Below are 25130 nucleotides of genomic sequence, written 5' to 3' on the forward strand. Positions count from 1 at the left end.
CATCTGATGAGAGGGGTCGAATGAGGCCCGTTTGAAGCCGCGGATTGCTCCATCCCATACATTGCATCGGTTAATATTAAACCTGCTGCAAGAGGTATTTTTAATTTTTGCAGAGAGTTCTGCAACAACGTCTGGCGCAGTCAGTTATTCTGTGCTGGGAAAGACTGTAGTGATGTATTGTAATATTAAATGATGAAGCTAGTAATAAGATTTACAGTATAGAATAAAAAAATCAAGTGGTAATAGTAGCAATTAATACCTTTCCTCTGCAGTTTGCTCCGTTTCCTCTTCTGGCTCAGACTGGCTGTCAATAATGATCGGAGCATACACATTTGTGTCGTTACTGCAGTGAGAAGACAGTTGAATAATTACTTTCAAATACATAATATATGCATGACCGTCATATTTACAAAAGGATGTTGATCCTCTTCCTGTTTTTCTTCAATACATTGGGTTCTAAACTGACAGCAGCACTTTGTCATACTCCTGCACAATCCTTGTAAACATTTGAAATGGATGCAAGAAACAATATCTGATCTTTGAAAAATATTTGTGGGTGTTTTTTGTATCGTCTTCACTAAGACGTAAGATGTTGTCGGTGTCATTTGGAAATGTATGAAAGTATAATTGTTCTGCTTCCTGGCAATGTTACCCACTGTGATTGGAGGCTATACAAACAAACAAATGAAAAATAAAAATACACAACTGTGTGACGATGCAACTGTCAACATCGTTTACCTATAGAAGGTGTTCTGACCCGGGGCAGACTGGACCTCTTCCTGGAATGGGGTTGGTTCTCCATCCTATTTTTACCCAATAAATAATAATGATGCAGTTGATCTAATGACAGTGTCATTAGCACTAATTTTAATTAGTCTTACCCGATCAGATGCTGGGGTGTCTGAGAGATCTGATCAAGGTAAACAAAAAATATATTCAAACTACTGTACTGTTAAAACATTCTGCTTCTTGTGGCACAAAATAACATGTTGACAATGTTTTATTTTACCCTGGCAAACTGTTTTCCATTCTGGGAGTGCTCTGTTCATTTGGAAAGTCCCACACCTGCATACAACACACAAATGACTGACTGAAATCAAATTAACTTAATTAAGAATAAATGCCACGATAGATCCAAACTGACAACGGTGTCAGCAAGACTGTCTCCAGATGGCAACTTTACAACAACCACACTATCCTCGTCACTTGAAGAGGTTGTTCCAGTGTAACCTAAGAAAATAAAAGTGTCATGATTAATACGATAAAAATAAATGTTCCCCTACGTCTGTACCTATCATTAAATGTTGGTTTGAATCCTGAATTATCGGATTGACATCAATCAGAAAGGATTCAGTCGAAACACAAAATGTTTGTGAAATGTACATTATATTGTTGACCGTCCTTTTCACTCTCACATTAGGATTTACATTGGGGCACAACAAACCAACATTGTTGTGAGAAAAAAGGTTAATTTAGAATTACAATCCTTAAGAGGGAATTTATATTTTGTTTGAACAGAAGGAAAGTTTGGAAGCTTTTGTTGATACTTAAATTCCATTTCTTCTGCCACTATTCATAAAAGACCATTTGACCTCATACAGTAAGTTCAACCACGAAGAGAAAGGAATGATGGGTGGAATGAATTGTGTTAAGAAATATAGACAAAACAACTGTTATGTTTACATTTGAACTATTATACAGTTTAGTGCTTTAAACAAGGGGGAATATATGTCAGAAGCACTTACAACTGTTTTCAACGGCTTCAAGAGTACAGATGTACAACGTAATTCGTTCGTAGGGATTTCCAATGGACTCTTTGTACATCTGTACTGTGAAAGGGGTGTCCGTTCCGGGGATATTTGTTATCACCCTCGCATCAGGGTACAACAAGACATGGGCACCATCTTCCAAGTCCTGGTTAAAGGCTTTCTGCTTTTTATGGCAGCAGCCAACAGTTCTTCACATGCCCATTGAGGTTCAACATTAAGGGGAAGTAACCTTCCTCTAACGGGTTTAAGGCAGCCATCAATCCTCTTCATTACTCCAACAGAAATCTGCAAAAAGACAATAACATGCAAATGAATAAAACATTTTTTCGGACATTATATGAGTGTGTGGTGAGCAGATTTGAATTACAGATGTATTCATAATAGAAAACGTTGCATACCTTCAAGAATTTCTGTTTCTTTTCATTTTTGGAGTTATGCCGTCCCTTTGTAAAAAAGGTCTTTCTCTCCCTCTTTTTTATTTCCCTATATTTTTGAAAGGACTCTACAGCTGAGCTTCCTGCTACAAAAAAACACAGGAATAAAACATTCATTACTCTTCATTATGTTCAATAGGAGTCTCATCCTCAATCCCTTCTCAGGAACATCTTATAACACATTCAACAGTAGGTAAGCCACATAGTTTAGAGATGTATTTGTATAATAACAGAATTCAAACTTTTAAACCAAGTTTTCTATAAATACTTATTGTTTGGTAATAAAACGAACAACCTATGTACCTGCATTGGTGCTAGGCTGAGCACTTAGATGCGCACTAGTGATGGGCATCCCCTCAGGGACTTTGTTAGCCACATCTTTTAGAAATGTGATGTCTCTGCCACAGACACCACAAAAGCCATACAAAGATGTCCCGCTGGAACCACAGAATGGACAGTACATCTGTGGAGAAATACAATTTAGGACAGCTAGGTTAAGTCAAAAAGAGTGGATATTTGTCGGCTACCTAAATATTATAATAGTATTAAAGAACGGTCTTTCAGTTAACTCATCAGAAGCCAACTTCCTGTCTATCCCCACACAAACCAAGCACCGAACCTGGGGGGACAAAGCTTTCTCCATCGCTGCCCCCTCCCTCTGGAACTCACTCCCATTAAACATCAGAGACTGCACCGAGCCCCCCACCTTAAAAACACAACTCTTCAGACTGGCTTTTAATGTGGGAATAATGTTGTGTTGCTGTTTTAATATTTTAATTCAACTTTTTACATTTTATTTTATTTCCTTTTTATCACCGCATCGCATTTCAGCGCTCCACGAGGTGAGGGCGTGAGACCCCACCCAGTCTGTGGCCCTGTCTCAGGTCGACTATTTTCATTTCCTCGCTCCTCGGTCCTCGGTCTCACCGGAAGTTGATTTGTCTGCGCCATCTTGAGTACCGTCCCATGGCTCTTATTTCTGCCGGAGGACCGAGGATCGAGGAGCGAGGAGCGAGTAGCGATAATGGAGGAACCACCAGTCCATCCTCCGATGAAATCCTCAGATACTCGCCCCGCCCCCTTACTGTGTATCGCTCACTGATTGGACGATGCAGTGCATGCACTGATCTCATGCTTCTTGTTCTTGACATGAGAGCAGTTTCCCAGCGGAGTGAAGAAAATAAATGAAACTCACGAGAGTCACTCCTCAGTTTAAACTGTGTTTTGTTTCAATTCATGTATCATTTAGTTACAAATATGTGATATATCTGAACAACAAAGTGGTCAAAAATCATTTTATTCATTTATTGGAAACATTTTCATGATCGCTTTTTTCGTTTTATATTTTCATTTACTGTCATTTCCATTCAGTCAGTCATTAAGTGCTATTCAAATGTTAATGTGCTACATATCCACACAACCAAACAAAGTGTGCAATCCAATGAATGTTAATCTAACTGGGTTTTGATGGATAATATATATCTTTTTCCTCTCTCAATTATTTTATTTCTATTGTGCACTGTAATCAATATTAATCAAACTATTGTTCGTTTATACATTTTAAGAATGGCGTTTATCTTTTTGAGAATGAGTTCTTATTTGCTTTTATTTATTGGGGTCTACAACAGATGATACAAATGTTTGTGTCAGTAAATGTGTGGCAGGGGTGTTTGTGAAAATAACGGGGACAGAGCTGCTGTCAGACGAACAGCTGTGCGGCGTCATCACAAACGGACGTCGCTTCACGTGACGCTCCGGAGGAAAGGACGTCCCATTGCTCTTAAAACTCATTTCCCTGCTTCTCGTGGTTTCCTTGCGTCCCTCCATGCTTCCCTGGAGGGAGTGACTAAACACAGGGAAATGACGCAAGTGAGGGAAGCAAGGATTTGATTTAACCGACCTGAGACGGGGCCAATGTGATCTGCGTGTAGGGAGGGGCGACCCGGTTCTATACTATATCTATATTATGTCAAGAGTTACATTTAGGTGCACAATGCTAGCTACGTAAATATGACGCTCTATGTATACAAATAAAACAAAACTTACCTTCTTATATCTTTCTCCACTTAAATGAACTTTCTTTCCTCTTCTTCGTTCTCTCTATGTCTGGTCATACATCAATCTGTTCCACGTAGCGCGCCCCCTAGAGGCCTGGAACACTTTCGGAATGTTTTTTTTTTGTAATGTCTTTTTTTTTGTAATGTGTTTTTCGGTTGTATGTGCTTTGACTTTGCATTTCGTTTTTGTATTTGCAGCGTTTTTCTGTTGCGTTTGTTTTCGGGGTTTGTGTGTTGTAGGTTTAGCTTGCATCATTTCTGTAAATGCAGCGTTTTTCTGTTGTATTTGTTTTCAGGGTTTGTTGGTTTTTCATTTCTTTATTTGCAGGTGTTTCCTGCTCATGTGTATGTTTTTGGCCGTTGTTTAGCGTTTGCACCTGCCGGCCACCGTACTTTTGTGTTAAAAATATCAAAACAATAACTAAATATATCCGTCGTAAACTAAACCAGAAACAGCAGTATATTTTATTTTGTTAACAATGTAAACTTGACAACTTTTTAACCCAAACCACCTACTGGTTAAAGCACTTATTACACGTTTAGAGTAATGCAATGCAGGTAGATTGTGTTGCTTTTTAATCACTATTTAAAATGCCTTTTTCTTAATGTCTTTTATTATTATTATTAACTTGTTACTTGTTGCTAGGGACGCTGCTATCAATATTGTGTTTCCCAACATGTTCTCTATCTATGGCACGTCTCTAGTGGGAGTTGTAGTTTTAAAAGACGTTTTCGTATTTCCCATAATAAGAAGTTGCCAGTATACTGTGTACATCCCTGGAGGTTTAGGGGATAGGAAAAACTCAAATTTAAAACATATAATTAATAAATGGGTGAAAATTGCTTGTGCCCATAATGGGCAGCATTAATATATATATCCACATGCCAGCTAAGGTCAGAAGAGCTTTATTTAACAGCTGGTCTTATGTTTGTGCCCCCTCCTGTTGTTAATTTATAACATTACATTACATTACATTAATTGATAAGCATAAAAAATACACTTGTCAATATTCAGAGGCAAATGTTCCAAATATGGCAGTAGCCATCGATCATCTTAAGATAAGGTATACTTTATTGATCCCAAGTTGGAAACATTTGCGTTATATCAGCATGTGTAACAGTTGTAAATATGCAGTGGTGTTGATTTGTAAATCATTTAGTTTAATCACACAAATTCTGTGTTTATATTTAATAATTCTGTGTTCTTTATTTATTGATTGTTCAATACCTGACAAGGCCGGAGATGAAATATCTACATCCTATAAGAGTATAATACATATGTATAATATCAGTTAAAATAAGTGCTTCAAAATAGTTAACATTACTGGAGGTATGCACAAATATTGATAGATTTCTTGTAATGCACTATTGAGGAACCTGCGACCCAAGTTTTTCATTCATTGCATAACTACACCGTTTGTGAATATGATATGTCAATAAACCTGAGAAAATCTTGAAATCTTGAAAGGGATGTGCAAAATAGTCATTATATACAGTCTTTAATTAACTATTAGTAGAGAATAACGAGTAATGAATATACTTTATAGATATCCTATTAATATCTAAGAATAAAAATAATGAAATTCAATAACATGCTTTAGCCACCAGGTGTCCCTTTCTATCAGCTGTGCACCTTTATGGTGTAAATACAGCCTATCTACCAATTGGATCAAATATAAAAGTCAGCCGAATTAGCGTTGATCCTGCAAAGAGACGTATTGTGTGAAAAGAAATGTAAGATGTTATTTAATTGCTGATATATTTATGATCCACGTCACGTTTTCAGTGTTGGCGGCAGTTCCTTATGTTTGTCTACAAGTCCTCTCATCAGGGCTCTATAAATAGAGAACTACGGCAGATATGTAATATTTAATGCAGCCGAACCGTGTAATACAATGCCGTTATGTGATGACTTTCAAAGAGAAAAGCAAGCACGCTCGGAATAAAGTATTTTTTTTTTTTTTTAAATGTGTTCGGTCTATTTGTTAATGACGATGTGATGTGAGATGTGAGACTGGAATTGCACAGGGGAAAATAACGTAACTTTCGATTCGGATTTTGTTAAACTAATACGTTTGCGCTGTGGACCAACACTATACATTGACGGGGAAGGGGGTAGCAATAAAGATAACACCATTAAACAGTTACACAACAGAACAGAAATAATATCGATAGCAGCGTCCCTAGCAACCACCTTGGTAACAATGAAAACGTTCTATGGACGCAATTTCTTGAAGTAATCTTCGTAATAACTAGCAAACTAAAGATCATTTACATCCACTGCACACATAATCTGAAATAACAACTCATATTTCTCACATCAAATGACATCAAAACGCATTTTAATGGCCAAACTAACTTTAAAATAGGCATTTTCCACCGAGAATAAAACGAAGTTCGGCCATGTTTTTTTTTTCTGCAGGGAGAAATTTGAAGATCACGTGACATAGACGCCAGCCATTGGAATGAATGGTGAAAAAAAACGGGGTTTGTCAAACAGAGCACAAGGTGTAGTCCTAAACCATAGCTGGGGATTCTGGATACTGCCATCCTTTACTCCGAAAAAATATTTGTTTCTCCGAATCGAAGGGGAAAAATACAAAAGCATTGCACACAATTTAAACCAATCAATGTTGTGTAATTAACATGGATAATCTGGTGTTTTTTAGTCGATGAGTAGTGCAGATATCACTGTAAAATCAATCGACAGTAAGGGGAATACTTACTTCCGGGTGTACAATTCTCCGTTATCCAATGGGAATGGACGCTCACATTGCCTTTAAGGGCAGCCGACACAAACGAATGCCGTGCTTCCATAAGCGTCGAATCCCGCCGCAGATGGGAATACATTGCAATCAGTTGAAAGCTATTTGCGTCCCTTTATGAAGCTGAAGGAGCCTAGGAGCGTCACAACTGCACGCCACGGGACCCTGACCAAGCGTCGCTCCTGGACGATTATGGAGTGAGAGTGTGTTGTCCCAGCAGCTTCTACTGAAGCCTTCCGAGTAAACGGCCAGAACGCAGACACCTCCTTATCTCCACCGCTCCCATGTTTTAATTTGTGTTGTCATAAGTTAGTCTCTCTGCGTTTCTGCGCTGGGCTAATGCTAATGCTAATGCTAATAATGCAATGCGAGGATAATAAAATGGCGGCTTCACAAAAGTTTGACGGGAGTTTGACGGGGCGTGGTTTGCATTCCGCCCAGCCAATCTGACACAGGAACCTTTTCCTCTCACGAAAGTCCCTGCTCTCTAGCAGGGGCTGAAAAGGGAGTAAAAAAGGTTCTCTAGAACTAATTTAGTTCCTGGGACTTTTTGGTCTGAACACAACTAAATCGTAGTTCTCAGGAACCTTTGTGGGAAAAGTACTTGGTGTGAATGCGCCTAAAGTAATTAAAACTAGATGCACCAGCTTTGAGAACACTCTAATTATCAATCATTATAAAACATATCATATATATTATTCTGAAATGGACCAATCTGCATAATGACTACTTTTACTTTTGATACTTTAAGTATATTTTGATGCTTATTTTGTTCTTTTAATTTGAGTAACATTTTGACTGCAGGACTTTCAATTACTGAGTATTCCTAAACTCTGATACTTCTACTTTTACTCGAGTACAAGATCTGTGTACTTCTTACACCTCTGCACTTTAGGAGTGCAATAACACATTTTTCTAATTACAATTACTTCTATTTAATTATCAGCACGGGGTTTTAATTACATTACATGTCACTTGTTAGACGCTTTTATCCAAAGCGACTTACATACTCAATACTGTGGAGAATCTTCACAGGAGCAATTTGGGGTGAAGTGTCTTGCCCAGGGACACAACAACATGCTGACTGCAGTGGGGTGAACCCTGATCCGAACACCAATACACAACTCACTACACCACACGCCTTTTAATGTTGATGAGACTGACCCATACTTACTCTATATTGCTAAACACGTATTCTGGAGCCTGAATCTTGAGCAAATGTCAGTCAACATAAGTTGATTTTAAGTGTTACCAAGGGACACAAAAACAGGACCCACCTCATAGAGAGAGACACCTTAAAACAACATGAAACTAAAGCTTGAAACATTTTTCTGATGGTGTGATGGAGGTGTGAGATAGGATGTAATCTGATGCTTGGACAAGTCTGAAACTATCTTGAATTAAACTAATCCAGAATAAATTCTTAAGTGACATGGTAATGACATGTTAGAAATGTCTGATTGAACAGCCATCAAATGAAAACCACCATATTGTGTTCTTCTTTCTGTCTCTTACATGATGTATGTGCTGTGTTGTTCATGGACACTTCCAGCTTTTGGCACAGTCTTTTTCTATACTGTATATTGGCAAAGAAAGTTTATTTGTGAGATTTTGGCATAAAGATATATTGAGTCAGCCATGTTTTCCACCCTCAGACTGCTCAAAAAGGCATAGTTCAGGGAGAAATTAATGAGTGACACTTAAAACTGCACTCCTGGCGGCTAAATGCTATTTGTCAGGCATGTGTCAGTGCACGCAAAAAATATTCTAGAACTACATGCTCCAGGGTACAAAGATAACAGCTACAACTTTCAAATAAAATCAAAGGTGTATGACTTAATCTATTAAATATTGTGGACATGTGCCATCTGCAATAATAGCATGATATAAGAATGCTTCAACAAGGAGTACACATGTTGCTTCAAAAACACTTCAAACACGAGCATTTCATGAGAATTTGATGACGCCATTTCACTTATTTAATACGGTCAACATTTTAACATCGGTTGGTAATAAATAAATAGCGCCAAAAGTACTAAAAGTTTAACATATTTTTTATTAAGGAATCATTTCTTCTTCTTCTTTTTCTTGTACAGGCAGCAGTCAGCCTAAGGTGTTTGATAGCAGCTTTGCCCCTGAAACATATTTTCTATGACATATTTTGACAGGTTTCTCAGTGCTATAAATCCTCCCACACAATCTTTTTTTAATGTTCCCCAGGTCATACAGGTGTTTCCAAATGACCTTTTCCAGAACTATTTTGAATGGATTGTGTAATTCTATATATTTCTTATTGTCGATGAATATCATAAAAAGACCCAGGGCAGCGTTGAAATGAAAATGCTGACAGGAGTTGAGGGACCAGAAGATTGATGGGCCCGTGGCTAGATCAGTACTCTGGTTGGTAGTATTAAAGATGAGCTAGTTCAATGAATCAATCAAAGTTTATTTATATAGCCCAATATCACACATTTGACATTTGTCTCAGTGGACTTTACAGTTTGTACAGAATATGAATGCATCGGACAAGGAACAACTTCCAAAGAAACCCCACAGTTAATGGGGGAAAATGGAAGAAACCAAGGGGAGAGCAACAGAGGAGGGATCCCTCTTCCCGGACGGACAGACGTGCAATAGATTTAATGTGTAAATTGTCATCATAGTTGGACCTTTTCGGGTTGGAGATGGACTAAAAATCAACTCCAGAACCTACTGCCAGTTCTTAGAAGACTCTTTTCCAGTGGCGGCCGGCCCATAGGGGCGCTAGGGGCGCCGCCCCACCTCTTCCCACATACAAAAAATTAAAAAAAAAAAAAAAAAAAAAAAAAGATATTTCAAAATATATATATTTCAAAAATATATATCTTTTATATTTTTTATTTTTAATGAACAAGGTAAATATCATACAATTGGTATCAGTAAAATGTATAATCTACAATAAAATCTTGTTTAAAATTGTGTTACGATGTCTAAAGTTACTGATAGGTCACATGTTTCCTGCCTGGCCTTGCCCTTGGCATTAGTTTATCATTACGGGGCGCTGCCCCCGAGCCAAACAGCAGTAACCAGCAAGTTGCAAAAGTCTCAATAGTAAACTGTGCCGCCGAAACATAATTTCAGCCAATCAGCGCCGTCAAATATTTTGGTCACGAGGGCGCTCACTCGGCGCCCACGTTGCTTACGTGCGTTGACGTGAGTTGTTTTTTTAGACTCGTGAGGAACTGGGGTAGTATCTATAGTAACGCAGTGTAGGAGGAGCCGTCACTTCATCTTCAATGAGCTCCCAAGAAAAACAACACAGCCGTTAGCTATTAGCACTCAGAGCTCACAGCTCTTCATATCTGTTCAGAAACTAGACAAAAGTTAAACAAGTACAAACCAGTCTGTGTCATGGCGAATACAGTCGCTGGTTTATTTATGTCTGTATAGGCCGTTGTTGTGAGTGTGGACGGTCGGAGCATTTACAACGTTAGCTTAGCCAAATCTCGATTAGAAAACACGCATTTTAAAAGGTTTTTCGCCAGCCGTCTGTCTGCAGACTTGTCAAAGCCTTAATTCATGGTTTTTACTATCCGATATCAGTATGTTGTTACTTCGGCATCATTTTGAAACGTGTATTACAATTAAATCACGGTCAAATATGTTCATCTTGTTATAGTTGTAGCCCCCTTGACAGCGATTCTCTCTCTAGTTTAGAATGCGGTCAAGCCAGCCTCCACTCGGAAAAATCTAGTCAAGCCAGCCCTCACGTGATATTGCGGTGCGCGAATATCCTATGCATTACGGTAGAGTAAAACAAAAATCCTCCCTCTGTGTTTAGATGAGAATAAAACAAAAACTGTCCAGTATCAAAGACTCATTTCACTTCAGGGTGATAGCAGGACATCCCATATAGTCACTCAGAAAAAATCAGGACATTCTGATGTAGAGTTTCAAAATAAAAGACCTTTGAAATCTCTATTGTATGAGTTATCATCCATGTTTTTAGATGAGAATAAAACAAAAACTGTCCAGTATCATAGATCCATCTCACTCCAGGTTGATAGAAGGACACCCCATGTAGTCACTCAGAAAAAATCAGGACATTCTGATGTACAGTTTCAAAATAAAAGACCTTTGGGGACAGGGATGATAGCTCATATATGAGACTTCAAAGGTCTTTTATTTTGAAACTGTACATCAGAATGTCCTGATTTTTTCTGAGTGACTACATGGGGTGTCCTGCTATCACCCTGGAGTGAGATGGATCTATGATACTGGACAGTTTTTGTTTTATTCTCATCTAAAAACAGGGATGATAGCTCATTTATGAGACTTCAAAGGTCTTTTATTTTGAAACTCTACATCAGAATGTCCTGATTTTTTCTGAGTGACTAGATGGGATGTCCTGTTATCACCCTGAAGTGAAATGAGTCTTTGATACTGGACAGTTTTTGTTTTATTCTCATCTAAACACAGAGGGATGATTTTTTTTGACTCTACCGTAATGCATAGGATATTCGCGCACCGCAATATCACGTGAGGGCTGGCTTGACTAGGTTTTCCCGAGTGGAGGCTGGCTTGACCGCAGTTAGTTTAGCATACTCTGCCCGACTCCGCCTGGTTGTTCCTGGCCCTAGAACCACGCTTTTATGGGGCCATTACATCACCAGAAGTCCCAATTTAAGGGGTCATTTCTCCCAAAAAAAAAGTTTTTACTCACTATATCAACAGCCCCACCAAAAATATTTTCCACCAGCCGCCACTGCTCTTTTCCATTAGTGGTACAGGAAAAAGTCTGCATCTTTCAAGAACACAGTGATTTTATGAAGGACAATGCTCCATCGGATGCATAGAAGTACTCCTCTGCGTGGTTAACCGCAGTAAAGGCCTTAAAGATGAAAGAATAATGACATGGCCCCCTTCCTCACCTGACCTAAACCCTATTGAGAACTTGTGGGCCCTTCTTACACCGTAAGACCTCTCTGAATCGTGTCTGGGAGGCTGGGGTTGCTCCAGCACAAAAAGTTGATCGTCAGCAGATCAAGAAATGGACAGACTCCATGAATGGAAGTCGTGTGACTGTTATTGAACAGAAGGTATATTGCCTGGGACTTTTTGTCTTTTTTTTAATGTCAGACATTTTCGAGTTTTTTATTCTCACTTTAAGGTGAAAATAAACAAGAGAGATGGGAACATTTTCGTTTTCACTTTAGTTGCCTAACAATAGTGTACACATAAATGTTCTCCTAAGAACACCAAAACCTCCCTTTTACTGTCTCATATAATAATAATAATAGATTTAATTTGTTAGCGCTTTTACAGGTGCTCAAAGACGCTTTACAGATAATAGTGAAGAAAAAAGAAAAGAGAAGAAAGGAACAACACATAAATATATAGTTAAAGTTAAAGTCAAATAATACAAAAACAATCCCACATGAAAAGCCAGATTGAAGAGGTGAGTTTTTGTGAGTTTTTTGAAGGTGGTGAGGTCGGTCCAGTCTCTGATGGGTTGTGGGAGTGAGTTCCAGAGGGAGGGGGCAGCGACGGAGAAGGCTCAGTCCCCCCAGGTCCGGTGATTGGTGCGGGTGGGGATGGATATATATTCAGGTTTGAGGTTTATTAACATTTTGGATTGACCAAGAACACTGTAGTTGTTCAATAATTAAAATAATCCCCCAAAATACAACTTGCCTAATAAAGGTGGACAACTTAAACTTGAGCCTTGGGGAACACCACAACTAATTTTATAGTTTTCAGACGACCATTCATCTTTGTGTACAAAAGCGACAGAATATACCCGGGACCCCTCCTTTATTGGACCAACTTCACGTAGCTTATTGTTTACAGTGCTATAGTCTCTAATGAAAGAACAACACAAGATAAATCTAATAGAAGGATATAAAAAACCTTTTATTTTGTTCCATCTCATCACAGAACACCCATTATACAATTCAGTTAGCAAGCTGAGAGTAACACTGTATCAAAATACCAAAAGCACATCTAATGAAAAGGCATCTTTCTAGACAGTATTTCAGACATGTTATTAACTGAACGAGAAAGTATCTTGTAACATTCTTTAAATATCATGATAATTAAACAAATTAATTGTATCAGACCCCACTGTGGGAATCACTGACAAACACACATCACACTCAGATTCAAACAAGAAGAAATCAACAACATGGTAATAAAAACATTAATAATACATTACGTTTGATACAAATGAAAGATGCAGTATAAAAACATTCACATGGTAATAAGGCGACACAAAATCATCTCAAATATCCGAGGCATAGAGGACTCACAGAAACGATTAATAATGAGTTATTAATTCACTCAGCTGCCAGTTCATTAGCTTCCCCTAACTAAACCTTTCTGGTGTTGATTCTGGTTCCCGGAGTTTAACCAACATCATGACTGCTTTTAAAACTGCTTCAATGATTTTTTACACATTAAAAGTGCTCTTAGCAATTGTATTGATTTGTAAACTAAGCATCCTGATTATGGCTGGAGGAGGCAGTTTAGATCAGCTGCTCCATGGTGATCAGAGGCAGTGTCACCGTCCTCTGTGAGTGGGGGAGCTGCCCCCCCACAGTCTGCCTCGCTGCCTCTGAGGAGTAAAGTGCTGTCACACACTGCTTCTTTGCAGGTGCCGACGCTGTAACAAATAAACACTGATCAGTTTTCTTAAACTTCAACAGGGATGCAAACTCATCAAGTATGAAAAAGGTGACAAGGATCCGAGCCACCCCACGGAATATCGGCTTTAAAATGAGGAATAACAGAGGATTTCAGCAGTCAGAACAACTAAAGCAGCAGTGTCAATAATAACAGAAACGCCAAAGAGTCACATCTAAAAATAGAAATATATAAAAGCATTTATTTTAATTGTGTAGCAGTCAGTTTATAATTTTGGCAGGACTGTTGAGCATTTTGAAAATGCATTTTCATGCCTCTGTGCAAGACTTAGTCTTTCTATCTTTATAGCCACTGGTGTAAAGTAACCAAGTTCATAAACTCAACAAGTACTATACTTGGGTACAATTTTGAGATACTTGTACTTTAAGTATTTCAATGTTTTGCTACTTTGTTCTTCTTCTCCTCTACAGTTCAGAGGTACATGGTGTACTTCTACTCCACTACATGTATGTAATACCTTTATTTACTTTACAGATGTAGATGAATGATGTGAAATATAACCAGGTGTTAAATCACACTTTAGTTCCACCTGGAGTAAATTCACAAGCTACTGTTACCGGCACCAGACCTAGGGGTAATCTGGACCAGCAGCAAGGGTTTCACAGGCGAAGGAGCCAGTGGCGGCGCCAGAGATTTTCTCTAGGGGGTGCTGTGGGGTATCTTGACGTTTCATAGAGGGTGCTCAAACATTAAGGGTTTCCCATTAATGCACCAGCGATACAGTTGAATGTTCTACTGCAACACTCCCCACGCACACACAGTGTACCCGCGACTGTTATAATAATAATAATGTTAATAATAATAATGTTATAATCTAACTTGGTTAATGCTTCATGAACAACATCAACAGTAAAAGGAGTAAAACTGAAAGGGTTTTCCAGACCACATTGTTCTGAGTCACGGATTGGGGTGTTCACAGAAGCAGAGTTAGAAACAGAATCAAACAGAGAGCCACAGGACACAAAATGCTTATTAAAGCAATTTAACATGGTGGCCCTGTCAGATATGGTAAGGCACGGAGGTAGCTCATTACGGATCTCACCGGTGGATATCGATTTTATGGCTTTCCAACATTTCCTAGGATTATTTAGGTTTTCTGTGGTAACTGACAAATAGTGCTTCGACTTTGCACTGTTGACATGTGAAGTGAAGCTATTCCTTAGCTGCCTAAAACGCAGCCATTCTACCTCTGAGGCTGATTTCCTAGCCTTTGCCCAGGCCTCGTTTCTCTCATGCAGGAGACTAGACAGTTCAGCAGAAAACCAAGGATTGTCTCGTCCCTTTACTCTAAATTTACGCAGGGGTGCATGTCTATCAATGATCTCCATAAAACCAAGATAAAAATAAGACCATGCAGTTTCAACATCAGCACACAGATCGATTTTTCCCCAATCAAACCCAAACAGATCATGAACAAAACCCAGCTCCACAAAATGTTTTATGTCTCTCTTAATAATAATACGAGGTTTAACCTTTTGGACCTTAGTGTCCCTAATTGTGGCTACAGCACAGTGGTCACTCACATTTCGCAAATACTCCCACAGATGAGTAATTATAGGGAACATTAGTTAGAATGAGATCAATTAGGGAGGATTTATTAGGGGACTTAATGTTAGGGCGAGTAGGACTGTCAACAATCTGAGTAACATTTAAGGAGATACAAAGGTTTTTAAAATCCTCTGATACTGCAGTTAACCAGTCCCAGTTAAAATGTCCAAGTAGCACTATTTCCTTGTAGTCTCTGTGATAAAAGATTTGCTAGCGAAGGCAAGGAGTCCTTGACAGCTGAGGGGGGTCTGTAACAGCCCACCACCATGACCTGTTGCCCCTTTGCCACTTCTATATTTAAGGCTAAAAATTCGAATTGCTTACTGATAGATTTGGAAACAAATGTGGATACACTGAACTTATTCTTAACATAAATGGCAACGCCGCCACCTTTATTAGGCCGGTCGGAACGATACACATTATAACCATTTAAGGCAATGTCAGAGTCCAAAATAGATTTATTTAGCCATGTTTCTGATAAAACAATGACGTCAGTGTCAGTCAAGCTTGCCCAAACTCGGATAAAATCTAGTTTACCTAAAAGACTGCGCACATTCAAATGTATGAAACCCAACCCAGACCTAGCTTTAAAATCAGCAGGAGTAGCGATCTAACTACTACTAGAGGGCGGACCAGGGTTAGGTTGTACATTCCCTGACAGTTATAGCAACAAAAAAACCAGGCATCTTTTCCTCTTAATCGACACACATACATTGTCATCTACTTTAGAAACACCGGAAAAGTCTGCGAGAGTGGGATTTGAGCTTAAGAAGCAGTCCTGAAGAACCATCATCGCAGGAAAACAAAAAAGACAAACATATTTTGTCGAGCAGATTGTCTGTGACAAGGCAACCGCTAATTGTTTGTGCAACACATCCGAACCTTTGCAGGGGATGCCCACTGCAGGTGGCAGAACAGACCTGAATCCAGTAGACTTCTCAGAATGACTAGAGATCTTCTCATAGTCCAAAACAGTTAACAGGCACAGCAGAATCCCGATATGGGCCATTTTCCCAGACCAGCACACAGTATACGAGATATTCCTGGAGCAAATCAGCACAGCAGCAAAGGACAGGCGAAAGCAGCGTGGAAGCGCTCCGGTCCCTCCGTGGTATCCCCGGGGTGAACGCAGGCCTCTGCAACAGCAGAACCAGGACAGGTGGAAAGCAGGCCCCAGCCGTGGTAAAATCCTCCTCCGCACAGCATCACACGCCCGGTGGAAGCAGGCCAAGCCCGAAGCGTGGATCCACTATGTCTCTCCGCGACGACTCCGGGGTAAAAACCTCTCCAGTACAGCCGTACTCTACAGGTGGGAGCAGGCCTCCGTAGATCGCAGATCGCAGACCCCAGATAGCAAAAAGTCATTGAATCAACATTGAGATATTGTCACGCTGAAGATTGTGTTCAACATTGAAGTCAGACATTGAAACAACAGTAAATGTGCTCGCTATGATCAGCATTGAAACAACATTGAATTTTCAACCAATCCCAACAATGAATCAACCTTGATTCAATTACGATATGATCAACATTGAAAGAATGTAGAATTGGATCAACATTGATTCAACTATATTATGCATTGCATTATACATTGAAACAATGTTATTATCAGATTGCAAAGAGTCATTGAATCAACATTGAGATATTGTCACGCTGAAGATTGCAATCAACATTGAAAATGAACTAAAATGAACAAAAAAAAAAAGAGCCCATTATTTATTCGGTTATTTATTCCGATTCAATGATATCAACATCTTGTAACATATTTTGTCCACAAGCTTACATTTCTTAATTTTTTTTTAACATTTTGTAACATCTTTTGTTTACAAGCACACAAAACATTCTCTCTTAAGGTCCCGTGACATGCTTTTCTGGTTATTACCCGTCCCCTTGTGTTATGTAGCTTTTTCTGCATGTAAACGGTCTGCAGAGTCAAAAACCCTCAAAGTACACCCTGTAGGGAGTAAAACTCTAACACAGAAAAGACCTGTCTATGCTGCCCCAGAACGCCTCGTTGGGGATTTCTCTTTTTCCATTGTTTACTTCCTGAGTAAAGTGACGTAACGGATTTCCACACACACAGCCTGGCTGTGAGAGTGTGTGTGTGGGCTCAGGCTGAGTTCCTCTGTGTCTCGCTGTCTCGCAGACCCCATGCCATCATCATCTTCTGTTTAAAGCAGCTTTGCTAGACGTTGATAACATGCATTCTTCACATGCTGAAGATATGGATTTGAAAAAATTCACGTTTTGCAACATAGCACACCATTTCTTGACATAATAAACATCTAGCAAAGCTGCTTTAAACAGAAAATGATGATGGCCTTTGAACACAGATTCTGAGGATCGTTTCTGCTTCTGCTTTTGTCCATCAGGTCAAAATAGGATTCACACACCTGACATCATTGTGATATATCAGGCCCCAGCCTCTTCAGCACATCACAATCAAATAATTTAAGAATAAACAAATATAACAATTACAATCCAGTGCCTCTTGTCAACTGGCAACTCACAATTCCACACATTTCAATTTCACAGGCAAATGGGACTAGAAGCTTAAAATGACTGCATGTGCAAGGATGTACATACATTGAAGTTTTACCTGATCACTATAACAATGAACTTGAACAGCAGAAATACTGGATATGCCCCTCTTTTGAACTGGCAACTTACACATCCACACATTCTTTGATTCTCTATTTCAGAAGAGAACTTATATGCTTAAAATGAAATGAATGCTGTGAGGTTTTACATTAGCACTAACCACGATGCACTAGAACAGGCGAAACATAGATTAAAGTCATATCTGGCTTCCCCATTAAAGTTCACAGCAAAAGCTTTGTTTTCCGAGACCTTATGCACTGCGAGCATCGAGAGCCAAGCTCGTAAAATATAGTCTGAATGGCTTCAAAGGTATACCTCATCTCCTTTGGATAATCCATGTTCATTGCATAAAGTAGGCCAAAGAGGTATGCAAAGGCAGTAGAGAGGTCTGGTAGATCATGCAGTACAATGCCACACAACATCCACGTCTCGCACATTTGGCGATATGGCGGCATCATCATCTTCAATGACGGTGAGGATGGCCACAGACACACCTCTGAGCAATCGTTCTTCATGGTCAGTGTCCTGAGGAAAATTAAAATATGCATGAATGAATGCTATGGAAAACTAAACGACAAAATACATATCCACTGATTCTAACTTTAGCACCAAGCTACTGAGTCTTAACATTCAGCTTGTGGAAGTTATAATTGCAACTCAACAGCACGGTGGCTATCACCCGCCAACCTTGTTGTGCCTAGTTCTATAAAGAAGTATTTTCTGATAAAGAACACCAGACAACAATGGCCAGCTGTATCGGGTTGGCTGTCGCTCAAACAGCGCTGATATTTATTTTTAATTTTGGGTGAACTCATCGCGCTCGGGTTCATGAGGTGAAAACATCTCTGGGCACAAAATAAATCTTACACAAAGTGTATTATGCATAAATGATTAGCATAAGCTATGAGGTCATAAAATGTTTAAGCTACATTAAGCAATATTACTTGTATTGTGTATGTTTATTTCCTACAGTTAGTATTACTTACCAAACACTACAGAAGAAACTTGGTTGTGTCATCTCGGCAGGCCTCTCAGTGCTGCTGTCTTTTGGTGAGACACCATGTCGGATGTCTAAGGAGTACCCAGTGGAAACACACAAACATATCAATTAGTTTAGTGCCGTAGTAAATTTATACAAAAACCCGACGTTCTGTATAGTAATGAGGAGGATAAAGAACAGGTCAGATCCCAGTAGCATGCTTCAGTAAAAGACTGGCAAAAGAAAAGAAAAGAAAAGCTGCAATCCTGCGGACAATTTTACAATTTTACTTTTACAAATTAAAAATACTGTTATAGTTCTCAAATTGCACCAACTAAGAACACCAAGCAATGACTTTTAACATCCATTTTTACTGAAGCCTTTCCATCAAAGCGATTTTGCTCCTGCAAATGTTAGGCGAAGGAGCATTTCATATTTTCAAACGGGGGGAAAGGGCTTTGGTGGACCCGGCTCCGACCATTTTCCCCTCAACTTTTGCATGCTCTTAGATTGAGGCACTTCACTCACTTTTTCATCAAGTTTTTCCAAGAGTTCTTCCATCTTCTGTCGAAAAGCTCCCTTCCTAGCCCGGTACAGTTTCAGCAGGCAAGGCACATGTTTGTCAAAGGCTGCCCCGAAGGTCCCCAGGAGGTCTTTGCTGGTGATCCAATGAAATTCTTGAGATATCTGAAAAACACAATAACAAAACAATGTAATTTGATTGTAACCACAATGTCATGTTTTTTTCTGTGCAGCAAATTCCCGGGTAGCTGTCTTGTTTAAAGTCTGCACCATCTTAAGGGGATAGTTTGGATGTTTTTAATTGAAAAAAAAAACTGGTATTAAAATGTTGGCGACTGATTGGAAAGTGGGGCGTATTGTGTTGGAGGGGCCTGTAGTAGAGTGGTAGGGCATAGTATAGTTGGCAATTGACTGACATACACAGTCAGTGTGAATACGGGGCCAGTTCGCACCTTTTCCGTGACAAAGGCGACAATGTTTTAGAAGAGTCTCTTGATTGGAGCTTGCAAATCTGCAAAATCTGCACTGCATGTGATCCACCCCTGAAACACAAGAGAAACATATCGGACATTCAGTTCAGTCAGCACTCGCAGAGATATCATTTTTGAAACGTTTAATTTGTTAGGTTTCATCCTTTCCTTTATATACTTACTAGGACTTAACAAAAAAACTATTTAAAACTCAGTTCATGGGGTTAATTTTTAAATTGCTTCAGTTTATCATCATAACAGATCAAAACGTTCGGATTCATTTTACAATATATCAATAAATGGTATTCTTCTACAAACAAAAAACAAAACAATGAATACATTTAAACAAACCACGAATAATATATTAACTACGTTATTCAAAATTAACATTCACTTTAGATAATAACACCGGTATAATAAACGGAGCGCTCTCTTTTCCTCTCTCTCCCTCTCCTGACAGCCCGTCAGTATCTCATGCAGCTCGCTTCTCCAGTAATGAGTGACCCGACAGTGAAGAATAAACATATGTATAACTAGTTTAGCTAGTTCCAGAGTTAGATAAAATAGCTAAGTGTGTTTGGTCTAACTTGAAACGTGTGTTTTGCTCCGCTCACCGGTCCGTTAAAGCGGCTGAGCTTCAGGTGATCACGGAGCTGCGTGACCTAAACAATAAGTGTTGATTGGCAAAGTATATATTTTTTCTCTCAAGTTTGAGATGTTTTTTACCCTCAACCAAACAACAAGACCTGTAACACAACAATGTCAGAGTCACCGGCGGCCGGCTACCCCAATAAACAGACGTTACTACCGCTTAACAACAATGCCCCCCATTCCATGTATCGTCACATACACACAAGTTCTTTATAAAACGTACGAACACGGCTCACAGCGAAAATGTATAACACATACATTTCCGCCATGGTCTACATGCGCTTTTACGTCGCCGCCATGTTTCAACGGGGAAACCGTATTCAACCCAACATCGGATAAGGCTGGCCTGTAAAAATACAAGTCAAGGCTAAGTTTCAACACAGCAGGAACGTTGTCATATCCCAATCAATGTTGTGTGTAAAGTTATAGCGTTATACTTCTGGCTTGGTTTACTATAACACCGGTCGTCTCACCATCAAAATAAATTATAAACGCCTTGAGGATAAATTTGACGCCATCTGTAGCTAAGATAGCAAAGCTAACTGTGGTGGGTAGTTGAACTCATTGTATCTATCTTTTGGTTTAAATAGTAAAGTGCACTTTACTGTTAACATTCCTTGTTAGGTAAAACACACACTTACCTCATCATGCAAAAGAGGCAGACAAATGTCCCAAGAATCCTCAACTTCACATCCAAATTCGGCCACATGTGATGTTTCTGTCCGCAAAATGTCCGACAAATTCGCTCGCCCGCTCATAGACAGTGACGGGACCCTGCTCAGACCCTGCGGAAACCCCGTAGACGAAAGCAATGCGCATGCGCGCAGTCGTCTGGGTTTCCATGGAGGAAAATGTGACTGCAACATATTAACGGTTAACTAAAAAATCCTTGTTATGCTGTGTTTTAAATACAGCTGTATAGGGGAGGGGGAGGGGAGAGTTGGTCTCACGTTGAAACAATGTAAATTCAATGTAGGGAATTTCAACGTTGAAAAACCGGCATCTATATTTCATTCATTCAACAACATTTTTTCAAACGCTGAAATGGTATCTGTGATAACACATCGAATCAACATTGATTTTTCAACCTCAACCAAAAATAACCAATTTAACCAAAATCCAATGTTGAATTAATGTATTTTGCTATCTGGGGCAGCAACAGGTGGAGCCGCTCCGTCTCTTCGCGACGAGCAGGCCTTAGTAGATCGCAGATCGCAGGCAGCAACAGGTGGAGCCGCTCCGTCTCTTCGCGACATCTCCGGGGGAAAAACACCCCAGCACAGCCGCACTCGCAGGTGGTATTAGGCCTCCGCAGATCGAAGAGAACTAAAACTACTACTTGTATAAGCAGGGATGGCTAAATGTTTGTAAGCAGGAGAGCTAGATGCTAACAGATGCCAGATGCTAACAGGTAGTGGGAGCCTGTAAAAATTGCGACTGCCTCACGTGAGTGCCTCTGAAGAAGTGCGTGAACAAGCCTTTCGTTCCATGTAGTTGTCGTGTTGTTCAATAATACACGTGAGTTCAAATGTCACAATTACGTGTCTCTTTATTGGTAGCTCACATGCTAGAACACACCTAGCTCATATGCTCCGTGACCCTAACATGTCGTCTCCCTATGACGTCACTGAACCGTGCCCGTAAGGCTTCACTCCTATTGGCTAACACACACACATATATACAATAACACCACATCTCCCTTTTTATGAATCAATGGGTAGACTGCCATTGACTCCACAGACCTTAGAGGATTATTCTGCCTCTGTAGGGTGGAAGGTCTGTTCCTATCTGAACCAGATATAAAATATCAGTTAACTCCAGACCTTCATGAAGTAAATGGAACCCTATGATATTTTGTGTATTACACAACATTAATCCACAACATTAATAATAACCAGTTTTTGTTACTCTCTTATAAGACTCTATATAATATCTCTTAGGCTTCTGGTTGTTTACAAGTCCAACCTAGCCGGTCTCGGCACGGCTCTCCCAGACCTGGTTCTTGGGGTAGGTGGCAGATGTTGAGCACCGGGCTCCGGAGGTTCTGCAACACGCTGCTCTGGAACACCTCCTGAATGCTGCTCAGCTGCATCCCTGCCGCTCTGCTCTGACGAGGAGTACATGGGGATGAGATGAATGCGATTACGCCGGACTGTCCCATGAGGTCCCTCAAGAATGTAGGAGTGCGGCATGTTGTGACTTCCCATAACCGTTCCACTCGCCTTCTGATCCGTGACCCAAACCTCTTGAGAATTCTCACTCGATGACGCAGGTTGTACCGCTGTGCATCCTTTATTCTCCTCTCTCTTTCTCGCAGAACTACAGCCTCGCTGTCGGGAAGAGCAGGATCCAGCAGCGCTGGTAATGTTGGCACCGTCGTGCGAAGCCTCCTCCCCATGAGAAGTTGCGCAGGGCTATACCCGCTTTGTAGTGGGGTGGTTCTGTAAGCCAGCAGAGCCAGATGTGGGTCCGCTGCTTTCTTAAGGAGACTCTTTACAGTCTTTACAGCCCGTTCTGCCTCACCGTTGCTCTGTGGATATTTCGGGCTGCTGGTGAAGTGTTTAAATCCATATAACTCTGCAAACTATTCAAATGCCCTTCCCAAGAACTGCGGCCCGTTGTCTGTGACCAGCGTCTCAGGGATACCATGTCGTGCAAAGATGGATTTGAGATGGTGGATTACATCTGTTGATCTTGTGGGTGTCAGCAAAGCCATTTCCACATACCTTGATGCATAATCCACTACCAGCAGATATGACTTGCTTCCCAGCATAAACAAGTCGGCACCCAGTTTCTGCCATGGTCGGCCTGGGTATTGTGTTGGCATCAACGGCTCTTTGGGGTTCTGTCTCTCCTTGCTGCATGTCCGGCAGTTGAGAACCAACTCATTCAGCTGCTGACTTAGCCCTGGCCACGATACAGACTGTCGGGCACGCTCCCTACACTTCACCACTCCTTGGTGACCTTCATGTCGAGCACATCATTTCTCATTGTTGCGGGGATGACGAGTCTGTCCCCCTTTAACAGTAGTCCGTCCTTTACAGTTATGAACGCTTGTTCCGCCCAGTATAACTTTATGGCTGGTTCGCTGTTGCTGTGTGCTGGCCATTTCTCTTCACACAGCTGCATCACTCTTCCGCACACACTGTCCTTTGCCAACTGCTCTTTTAGCTCTTCCAGGTAAGCCGTGCTTGCTGGCAAACTATCGATAATCATGTCCACATAGATATTTGTGCTCTCGAGGAACTCTTTCATCTGTTGTGGAGTCTCTTTTCACAGGTGCACGTGACAGTGTATCAGCCGTCCACAGGCTTTTCCCTGGCACATGTGTGATTGAGTAGGAATAACGCATCAGGCGCATCCGGAAACGTTGAATCCGTGGGGGAAGTGCATCCAATGTCTGAGACCCCTGGAGACTCAGTATAGGTTTATGATCCGTTTCCAGCTCAAAGAGTCTACCGATGAGAAAGTTGCGAAACCTTTCACAAGCCCAGATTAAGCCTAAAGCTTTATTTTCTACCTGTGCGTATGTCTGCTCCGTCTGTGTGAGAGAACGTGACATATAGGCTACGGGTCTCCAATCCTCTTCCCATTTCTGCAGAAGCACACTCCCCAAGCCGTATGATGATGCATCTGCTGAGACCTTGGTTTCTCTGTTTGTGTCGTACATGGCTAGCACTGGTGGAGATATCAGAGAGTCTTTCAGATCTTGGAAGGCTCTGGCCTGATCGATGCCCCACAGCCAGCAGTTTTATTTAGAGAGCAGGTCTCGAAGTGGCTTGTCTCGCTCTGCTAGCTGCGGTATGAACTTCCCCAGCTGGTTGACCATGCCTAGAAAGCTCCTCAGCTCGCTCACATTTTTCGGCTCTTCCATTTTCCTTACTGCCTCTGTCTTGCCCGGGTCTGGTCTAATGCCACTAGCAGTGATCACATGGCCCAGGTATGTCACCTCCTGTTTGGATATGTCGCACTTTTCCACATTCAAGGTGATTCCTGCCTTTTGGATCTTCTCCAGCACAGCATACAGACGACCGTCGTGCTCCTCCTGTGTTTGGCCCCACACCAGTACATCGTCCATGTGACAGACAACCCCCTCTAGTCCCTGAGTTACCTCAGTTGTCATCCTGTTTTGGAAATGCTCAGGGGCTGAGGCTATGCCGAAAGGTAGCCGATTGAAGTGGTATCGGCCAAAGGGTGTAATGAACGTTGTGTACTTGGCTGAGCCTTTTGTTAGAGGTATTTGCCAAAACCCCATGTTTGCATCCAACTTGCAGAATATTTTGGCTCCAGCCAGCTTTCCCAGTGTTTCTTCCACTGAAGGTAGAATGTACTTTTCTCGATACACAGACTCGTTCAGTTTAGTTAGATCCACACATATGCGAATAGCCCTTGTCTTTTTAGGTGCCACCACCATGCCAGCGCACCAATCTGTAGGTCTTCAACTCTGCTGATCACCCCCAGGTCTTCCATGCGGGACAGTTCCTCTTTGACTTTGTCCATCAGTGGCAGTGGAATCCTTCTTGGCGTCTAAAGAGAAAACGGTTGAGCCCCTGGTTTCAGCTTAATGGCATATGGCTGCCGCACCTCTCCAAGACCGCTGCATACTGTTGGGTAATTAGTCTTTAGCGTGTCCATAGTGACGTTGTCTAGTCG

At 40.7% G+C, this 25130-nt stretch overlaps 1 protein-coding gene and 1 long non-coding RNA gene across 15 annotated transcripts in view; both read right to left on the reverse strand.

Moving 5' to 3' along the window:
* Positions 1–4308, reverse strand: part of LOC307014980 (G2/M phase-specific E3 ubiquitin-protein ligase-like) — a 10466-nt gene extending 6158 nt beyond the window's left edge. For 2 of the 14 annotated variants that reach the window (XR_013801377.1, XM_079643278.1), the window contains exons 1-9: positions 4250–4308; positions 2507–2666; positions 2168–2289; positions 1746–2054; positions 1010–1230; positions 882–910; positions 739–803; positions 260–343; positions 1–3 (exon numbers count right to left, since the gene is read on the reverse strand). The exon at positions 1–3 is cut by the window's left edge. Coding sequence is in view for 3 of the 14 variants with exons in the window: in XM_079643278.1 (XP_079499404.1) it covers positions 1–3; positions 260–343; positions 739–803; positions 882–910; positions 1010–1049 (221 nt within the window). In the remaining 11 variants the exon portion in view is untranslated. Of the gene's footprint in view, positions 165–259; positions 1231–1745; positions 2055–2167; positions 2290–2506; positions 2667–4249 lie in introns of all 14 variants that reach the window. The other 12 variants (XM_079643277.1, XM_079643286.1, XM_079643276.1 and 9 more) reach the window with 10 other exon arrangements.
* Positions 4309–16946: 12638 nt separating this feature from the next.
* Positions 16947–21251, reverse strand: LOC307040586. Its single transcript, XR_013808532.1, has 5 exons — positions 21119–21251; positions 19809–19898; positions 19363–19521; positions 18842–18926; positions 16947–18380 (listed from the first exon to the last, which is right to left on the reverse strand). It is a non-coding gene; the product is annotated as an uncharacterized lncRNA (long non-coding RNA).
* Between the last annotated feature and the right edge of the window lie 3879 nt (positions 21252–25130).

Source organism: Notothenia rossii, assembly GCF_949606895.1.
Source record: "Notothenia rossii genome assembly, chromosome: 1".
Lineage (NCBI taxonomy): Eukaryota > Metazoa > Chordata > Actinopteri > Perciformes > Nototheniidae > Notothenia > Notothenia rossii.